Here is a 9,537-nt window from a genome sequence, read left to right as displayed (position 1 = left end):
TGGGCACCAGCAGCTGTGCTGCAATTTTGGTGCAATTTGCTGCTAAAAAATCCCCAAACAGCCCCCAGGAAAAATTCCCCATAGGGAATAATGGAGCAAATAACAGCTGTTACCGCACTAGGTATTCCCAGCGATGTATCAAGAGTTTGAAAATGTTATAAAAAACATTGCTTTAAAAGGGTTTTTGGATGCCACGGCTAAAAAATGGTTGGAAGACATCTTCACAGCTAAAGGGGCCAAAGTGCGAACAGTATTTTTTATAACAGTTTCAAACTCTTAATACATCAGTGGGAATACATTGAAAGTGCGAACGGAATTTTTTATAACATTTCCAAACCCTTGATGCATTGCTGGGAATACCTAGTGCGGTAACAGCCAATATCAGAATCCTGGCGGGGGGGGGGGGGACCCAGATCTGAATACCAAACAAGTATTTGGAACCCAGATAACCAGGAATATCCATCTTTTTCAGCTCCCTGATATCCGAATAAAAAAAAAAAAATACTGATTGTTTTCCTGAAGTGTGCATCCCAAGCAGCAAGACAAATTATCTGGTCTGCAACCATTCCAGATCTTGGTCCCATCCTAAGCCTTAGGCAGCAGCACAGGACACACAAAGCTGCCAGCCAGCAACAACAGCCAGCTGACAGGAAGAGGAGGAGACTTACAGTACAGCCCTGGCAAAATATAGTGAGAGTCAGAGCCATGGCTGAATCCTCTGCCACTGAGTGTCCTCAGTGTACTGCTGCTCAACCTGCATGGGAAAAGATGGGAAGGATAGCACCCTCGTTCCCTAAACACGTGCGCAAGCAGCAGGTCCTTCCAAAAAGCAGCAAAAAAGTGGCTCTGTGATCAGAACATCCAGGCCCATAGATTGAAGCCCACTGGGTTGGAGCACGTATTTAGTGTCTGCATAGCGACTCAGTCTAACTCCTCCCCTCCACAACCAGCCAGATTAGCATTATCTGTTGTGGTAAACACTGTGCAAACTTTAATCACCATCTCTAGTTAACACAGACCACCGTTGATCAGGCATCTAGAGGAAACTTTCTGTACCACATACAGGACACTCCCCTATGCCTCAGGTAACCCTTCTGCTGATTCCTGATAACAAGGGCTAGTCTTGAAATGCACTGTTTGCCACAAGGCAATTCCTTCCTGACTCATAAACCTGAACTGCCATTTCAAAACAAATGGTTTTAATTAAGAAAAGGAATAATAATTTGTAGTTTCAACTTGATTGTATCAGGATGCTCACACTGCACTCAAAAGCAAAGCACAGCCCTCCTATGACTGCACGTACTTCTCCCTACTGCCAATTTGCCCGCCTTTAAGAGTAACGGTGGCCCATGGCCAAATTTTGAAGCCAACCCATGTCAGTCTCCATTTCCATAGGTAAGGGTCCCATTAATTATGATGCCAGATGCAGTTTCATGTTAGCTACAGGTTTTCTGACTCCAGTTTAAGTGACAGCACCACACCCTATTGTGGGCAGCTGAGAACTTCTGTTATTGTCAAGCAGAACAGAATGATTGGACTTGGATGCCTCTGCTATCTGCTTCAGAATGAGTAAGTATTAGGAGGTGCTAAGCATCAGCTAGGAGCCCCATGGCACAGAGTGGTAAGCTGCAGTACTGCAGTCCAAGCTCTGCTCATGACCTGAGTTCAATCCCAACGGGAGTCGGTTTCAGGTAGCCGGCTCAAGGTGGACTCAGCCTTCCATCCTTCCAAGGTGGGTCAAATGAGTACCCAGCTCGCTGGGGGTAAAGGGAAGAAGGCTAGGGAAGGCACTGGCAAACCACCCCGTAAACAAAGTCTGCCTAGTAAGTGACAGGATGTGACGTCACCCCATGGGTCAGGAATGACCCGGTGCTTGCACAGGGGACCTTTACCTTTTTACAGACTCAGCTAGGAGCCTCCATTTGGCCTAGGATACAGCTGTTTCTCATTTATGCCCCCTTTTAATCAGTAGCCATTAAATCCTGATGCCCAGAAGTAAAGTTATTCTGCTATAGTGGTTATGTCCTTAAAACAGCTTTTAATACCATTTTCTTCAAACCTGAGAACACTATACTAGCTTTTAATACCGTTTTCTTCAAACCTGAGAACACTATACTGAAAAGAATGCTAGTGTTTTCAGTCTCGGTTTCGATCTTTTCCTGCCACCATCAGGCAGCAAAAATTAAACTCAAGAAATCCAACAAAATATTTTTAAGTTTTACGAATTGCCATGCATGCAATTCTGCAACCAATTTACCCCTCCCCCATCTATCAGGAGAAATTTCAAAAGAGAAACTAATTAACTACAGAATAAAGACACACAATGATTTTGATCAAGTTATTTCTTTATAAGTGCAGCTGAACAATAAGAACAAATTCAGCAACCTTTATTCCTCTTGCAGATACGGGGTCATGAAGACAATGCCTGACATTTACTAGATATTGCTTCTTGATTTAAAAGAAATCTAATAGCAACAGTAACTTTTTATTGCCAGTGGAACATTCTCTACTAACGGGAAATTCTTCATTTCTTCAGTATTAACTACATATGTGTTAAATTTACTGTTAACTAGATGTAGACAGGATTGCAGCCTATGTTTTATTAATACATCTAGGACTGTTTACCAATACATTCATTTGGATGAATTTTATATACCGATTAATCACTGAAGACGTATACCCATTCAAGAGAAAACTAATCCAACATTTTGCTAAATAAAGGATGGAAACAGTATTTCATTAACCCAAATTAAATGTAAAAGTAGACTAAATTATGCCATCTTTTTCTTCTGGTGCAAGAGGGAGACCCCCCAAAATTAGTGTTGGAGATTATGAGATCTGCATGGACAAAACACCAAACATGGGACAAGGAATGCTGAGAGGAAATATGTTGAGCAAGACTTAGTATGCCAGCAGAGTAAATGGTTGGATCTAACTCAAAGAAATACATTTCAACTGGAATTTTATATTCCATTGCACTACAATGTAAGTCTCAGCTTTGCACCAGCCAAAATACAAAAGACTGAAAAAATTCACAAAATTTATTTAAATGCTTTTATTGTATGGCAGCTTTTGCAGAAAGCTCCTTGCCAGGGAGAGTAAAAATTCCATCTGCTCAAATAGCCTGCCAACAGCTAGGCAGGCTGCTAAAAGGTTTTAGGTAATGGCCAATTTTCTGCATTTTATCTTCAAGACCTTTAATTGCACAACATACAAAATTCATCAATTCAAGCAAAGCTTAAAAAACACACACACCAGGTTTTTAAAAAATCTCAGCCCAAGTGACCCAGAAGGCAAAAGGCTGCTTTTATTAACATGAGATACTACTCGAGCTGCTTTAAAATTTACCATTTTACCATGAAATTTACCAGAATTTACTAGAAGCTGGGCCTTGTATAGCCCAACTGCAACAATGGAGTGATAATAATTTTAATCGCCGCCTTGTAAGAAAAGATTTTGCCTTATCTGAGCTTAAATATACTAAATATCAACCTAAAGATACAGATGCTGTTAGAATTTTTTCTTAATTTAAGAACATGGCAAATTGCCCTAACAAGTAAAAGTAAAGGTGAGGACAGCAATGGTTCTCCTAGCTGGGCTCCCCTCCTCTCCTCTTCTTTTTCTCCTTCCCCTTCCCTCTTTTACCTACTTGTTTTTCCTAACCCTATCTCATGCCCATCCTTTAACACCTTGTAGCTCCCCACACTTCTCTGAACTTGGAAATGACACCATCATCTGAGAAACACGATCAGGGCGCCATCACTGCTTATTGATCATTGAACGTTTTAATTATTTATATGATATTTGTGATTTTAATTGTCATTATGTCATTCGCCGCCCTGATCCCAGCTTTAATTGGGAAGGGCGGGATAAAAATATAACAAATAATAATAATGTGTGTATTTCTTAACAGCAAGATGAGATCGCGTTACACTTCAGCCCGCAAGTTCTCTTTCAGCCTGTGTAGACACTCAACACAAAGTTCTTAAACAATACACTCATAACGGAAATGCTTTCTAAGGACAAATCTTTGGTTAAAATTTCCTCTCTTTCATCATAAGGAGTGATATACTGAGCAGGGGACAGGGTTTCTTTCCATTCAGAATATAAACAAGGAACTCACACCTACTGTTCTAACCCTGAAAGTAAGCCAATAAAAAGTAATCATAATTGAAGCAATTACAATGTGCTATTTCATCGTAAGTTTTAGTGTGTCATTAATATTTCCTACCCCTCATGCAGCACCTCTGTCAAATTACTGACCTACCAAAGGGCTAATACTGGTTATGGTTGCTGGTGGCTAAAGTGACTCAAGTAACCATCACTTTAATTGGGGGAAAGGAATAGCATCTCCTCTACAGAGCAGGGGGTGCAAAATGACTAATACTGATCATGTTAATCCTCTTATACATTAAAATGCTCAGGTCAGACAACATACTAGCTTCCTTATTGTAGCAATAACTGCACGGATAGAATGAATTCTGACAATCTGTTATGGTTGAGCTTCACTTTTCATATACCATACTGGACAGCAACTGGAAATCTCAGCCAATTTTGCATTTTTGTATATGAAATACTTTGGAACTTGGTTCCATGCAAATACAGTATTTGAATACGGCACGTAGGCTATCCCACATGCTTATTGCGAATTATTTCTCCCCCTTCTATCTCAATTTGCTCATACAGCCACTTGCGGTCACAGCGACATTCAGGGCCACATTTGTTGGAGCGACATTTGGGGCAAGCATAGAAACATCCAAGGCAATCTTCATCAAGACAGTCACAGAGATCAATCCCACTATAAAGCAGAAGTCCTTGGCTATCGTATACTTTGCTCTTTGCTGGTATTAGTTGCCTGCGGAAGGAAGAAAGGATAATTTATAGTCATTTGTAATGGTACCTTCTGTCTTAACCTGAAAAGCAGTTCTTGCTAGTCCTTTTATGCAGAGGCTAAGAGCCCCGTGGCGCAGAGTGGTAAGCTGCAGTACTGCAGTCCAAGCTCTGCTCACGACCTGAGTTAGATCCCAACAGAAGTTGGTTTCAGCCAGCTCAAGGTTGACTCAGCCTTCCATCCTTCCGAGGTCGGTAAAATGAGTACCCAGCTTGATGGGGGTAACGGGAAGACTGGGGAAGGCACTGGCAAACCTAACCGTAAACAAAGTGTGCCTAGTAAACATTGGAATGTGACGTCACCCCATGGGTCAGGAATGACCCGGTGCTTGCACAGGGGACCTTTACCTTTTTTTATGCAGAGAAGCAGCAGAGACTTCATATGCAACAGAAGCCATGGTACTGTTATTATAGAACCATTACGTAGAACCAGATTTGTTTGTTAATCAGCTGTAATGCTTGGGAAAGTTTCCATGCTATAGAGTAAATTCATGTGGCAAGATGCTTACAAGTCTAACAACCACCAGCCTCCATATGGTCACTGTAATTTACAAAGCAATTGTCTTGCTATATAGCATATCTTGCTAATATTGCCACACTCATGTTATGTGTTGCATTAAAAAGCAGAGATCGCTTCTTTACTACGCAAGACATAAGCCTGGTCTAGGCGTGACAGAATGAAATGGTAGTGAGTGGAGTGGTAGGAGGATGGACTATGCAGGGGAGCAATTAAAATTTTTCCTGCTTATGATATGGTTTACCATGCAGTTTTGTACTTAAAATATGGAGCAGGCTTTAGAGGGACAGCACTTAAACTGCTCCAAACATTATCATCCCAAATGCATTAAATAATTATTGCCTACTCTGAATCTGCAGCTTGAGAGATCTCATATGGAGTCCCGCAGTGTTCTGTGCTATTGCCTATGTTGTTTAACATCTATGTGATGGAGATCATCTGGAGCTTTGGGGTGGACTGTCATCAATATGCTGGAAACACCATCCATCCAGCATATGGAACACTGTGTGTTCTTTTTGCTGTATATGAAAAAGGATATTGCGGAGCTAGAAAACATAGGGAAGAGGGCAACCAAGATGATCAAGTGGTTGGAGCACCTTTCCCAGGAGGAAAAGCTGAAGAGTCTAGGATTTTAGAACAGAAAATATGGCTTAGAGGCCACATGATAAATAAGTAATGTCACAAGTTCTAGCCAGTAGATGATAAATCTAGCATTCACCATTTTTCTCAGAGGAAGAATAGCTTCACCTTGGTGCAGCCAGTGTTGTGTTAAAAAGGTACTAGACTAATTTGCTCAGAGTCCTCTTTTAGATATAAAAAGCATAATGTGTATTATAGGCAAACATACCCTCATACCATTATTAGTGCTCTTAAAATACTACATCGTCACCTACAGGCATCTCTGTCTAGGTCATAGGAACCTAACCGTTGAACCTGCGGGTTCAGTTGGGCACCATAATAAAACGGCTGCTTCCAAAATGCTGTCAGGTCTAACAAAATGTTAAGAGGTTCCAAGCCAAGCATCCTGTTGTTATGGAGGCAGCTGCTTCCAAATGGGTGCTCCCTGCAGACACCAGGATGATGCCTTCCAGGCTCTTCTGAAGCACCTTCAACTCCACTGAAGTGGAGAAAAACAAGGATTGGGTCTTTGCTTTTGGGAAGAAGAAAATGGGCACCATGAAATGTATCAGCAGTACCATGGCGCCACGTTTGGAATCACCGGCCTAGGCCAACACTCACATCTGGAACTCCAATTTTTCCAACATAACCCGTTTCCATAAGATGTAACTGTGGCTGTCATGCCTCTTTCTAAACCTCTCCAGCACTGCCCAAATCTCTTCCCTTTGCACTTCCTTCTTAGATGCATCTCCTTTCAATTCTCTTGTTCTTGGGAAGTTTCAAATCAACAGCGTTTATTTCAGTTGATAGCGTTATTATTTATTATTGCTCACCAGAATTCCTCATAAAGGCCCTCTCCATAGAGCACCTACATTTCAAAAGGTGACATTAGGAGGCCAACAGATCCCTAGCAATGATCTGGTTAGTATTTTTGTTCATATCACATTCTAATTCAAAAGAACTGAGAGAAGCAGACAAAGAGTTGCTAGAAGTCTCCCACCAGGGAACCTGCCTTTAGAGGCAGAACTATAACGGGGGCTTTTTAGCCATTCTGAGGATTAATAGCAGATGCACCGGCAGCAGATTGTATGGAAGCATTCCATATTTCACTCCCAAGTTTTTCCTAGCTACATTGTACAATACCATTGTGCTTTTATCATGCCATTTCCAAGCACTTGAAAGAAATACATTCTGTCTACACAAGCAGATTTGGAGAGAGGTCTAGATGCTATTTTCCCCCGAGGAGATGAAAGCAAGTATTAGTTTAATCAGTGCAGAAAACAGCTCACCTGTCTGAATTAATGGATGTACTTTTTGTTTGTAGCCTTCTTTTCTCCCTTTTGTTTGCTTCTGGAGCAAATTCAGTATGTCGTCCCGGATGAGCAAACTGTAAGGACTTCAAGGTCTTAGCTGTACGCCCCTGAACAGATATAGACAATCTCATTTGAAACAGTAACACAAAACTTAATGCATAAACCACTGCTAATCGAGTTGGGGTACATCACATATGGTATAAAACCCAGGCACAAAGCTGAGGCTGTGTGTGACAACTCATGTTAAGTGTCAAATCCTTCAGATGTTGAATGCACAAAGATGTGGGAAATAGTTAAAACTAGTAGCCCCCAAGCGGAAGCAGATATCTACTAGGGAGGTACCCTGGGTCAAGAACGATTGCTACGCAGGTGAGCAAGTTACTGCCCTGTATCATAGCAGAACCCTTCTAACATATACCGTGGCTTCACAAAATCACTTCTCAGTGGTGCTGAGCTGCTCTTCAGTTTTTCCTCAGTAAGAAATAGTAAGGGAAGTAAAACCAAAGCACAGGTTGCCACTTTTGGAGGAAGTGATTAAGTTGAACATGACAGCGACCTCAGTGATGTAAGTTAATGGAAACCGAAAATGAGAGTTGCTACTTCAGAAAGTATAAACGAACACGACTTGCTCTTTACCTGACCTTCCCAAAGTATAGCTGTGGTGTGTTTCCAATGAGCAATGACGGTGAGAACCAGGAATACTGCAAAACTGAAGAACAATTTCAGTTTAACTGTATTGCTCTTTGTCGAGTGATGGTGCTTCTCACAAGAAGGCTGGGATGAGCTGCAGGAGTTCCAAGGTGACAGAATGGATTGCACCACATCAACTGTGGTAGATTATGGGCCTCCACCTGCAACCTCCAGTTGTATGGTTAATGTTACCTCTGAACTCTGTCACCTTGGTTTACTGTATGTATAGACCAAATCTCACTGCTTCCAAAGTACATTCTGTACTACTGTAGTGTCACTTTGCATGCACTGTCTCCTACACTAGGATCCAGTTCTGCCTTCAACAATCTCCCTATTCTTTTGTCTACTCTCCTACCCTCACTTTTACATTCATCCCATTTGCCTTGCATTTACTCAGTTGTTATGTAATAGTGTGCTGATGAAGGTGTTAGGCAGCATTACTAAAAGTTACTATTGTGAGATTATATGACAACCCCATCTGTGACATTTGATTAGTTGTTTCACACGTGCAGTCCACTGCTTCACACTGCAGTTCTCGAATTATGAATGACTCTGTGTGTGTGTGTGTGTGTGTGCGTGCGCGCACAATATTCGGAACACTGCTAACACTTAACATGGGTTTTTTCCCCCAATTGAACATAATATTCTAGTTATGTTCCAATTTTCTGTGTTTTTTTGATCCTATGCAAATTTACTCAAAGCATGTGCTACTGTTTTTCAGGTAATTGTGCACAAGATTGCAGCCTTAGTCCAGTATTTATACAAGTGAAAAAAATTCTACATGCATATATCTGAATCAAGCCTCCTTCACTGACGGTCATCAAAATCAGCCTCAGCATCTCCACTAATTATCGGTGTGCATTTTGGACAAAGTTTCCAGCCAGGTCCAAACTGCCGTCCAAACTTGGCACTTAGAAAAGCCACATCATCTATGCCAATAGCATGCAAAATTTTCCTTGGAAGTTTTTTGTGCATAATAAAAGGATCACAACATAACTTCTGCAAGTCTTCATACCTATCAAGTTAAACTTAAGCATGATGAAAATAGATAGTATGATTCTGTAAAAGAGTTATTCCACTCCTAAACTGAAGTAGCAACAGATCAGTTGATAATTGTTGATTAGTCTTGAAGGTGATGTGACAGGAAAAGAATGTTTTATAGCAATCTTTGCTAGCTTGCAGTTGATTTCCAACAGAACATGGATCCATTATACTTGATCAGTACAATGTATTTCATTGTCTACATTGTGTCACTGTCATCTTTAGCAGGATTATCCTGGAGAAAGCAGTGAAGAAAGTAAGATTTATGTTGCCAACGTTTTCTTTCAGACTTGACTGATGAGTTTCAACATGAAAACCAATCTTAAACCTAGATTCAAGAAATGTATCCTATACACTGAATATCTGCTCAGGGACTCAGCTGAATTATATATTTATTTTGTTCAGCAAACAGCTATTGAGTACAGAAGAGAAATCTGGGGCTTAGCTTGAATACTGGTATTCATCCAG

The 9,537-nt window shown here is 41.0% G+C and overlaps 1 protein-coding gene across 1 annotated transcript; it reads right to left on the bottom strand.

The window, feature by feature from the left end:
* Window positions 1-4,610: 4,610 nt before the first annotated feature.
* Window positions 4,611-9,237, bottom strand: ARL14EP (ADP ribosylation factor like GTPase 14 effector protein). The gene is given in 3 exon segments (XM_056851676.1): window positions 4,611-4,855; window positions 7,315-7,464; window positions 8,810-9,237. Coding segments are annotated over 3 exon segments (807 nt in total). The 3' UTR covers window positions 4,611-4,626.
* Window positions 9,238-9,537: the final 300 nt, after the last annotated feature.

Source organism: Euleptes europaea, chromosome 6, assembly GCF_029931775.1.
Source record: "Euleptes europaea isolate rEulEur1 chromosome 6, rEulEur1.hap1, whole genome shotgun sequence".
Classification (NCBI taxonomy): domain Eukaryota; kingdom Metazoa; phylum Chordata; class Lepidosauria; order Squamata; family Sphaerodactylidae; genus Euleptes; species Euleptes europaea.
This window is presented reverse-complemented; position numbering and strand designations above follow the sequence as displayed.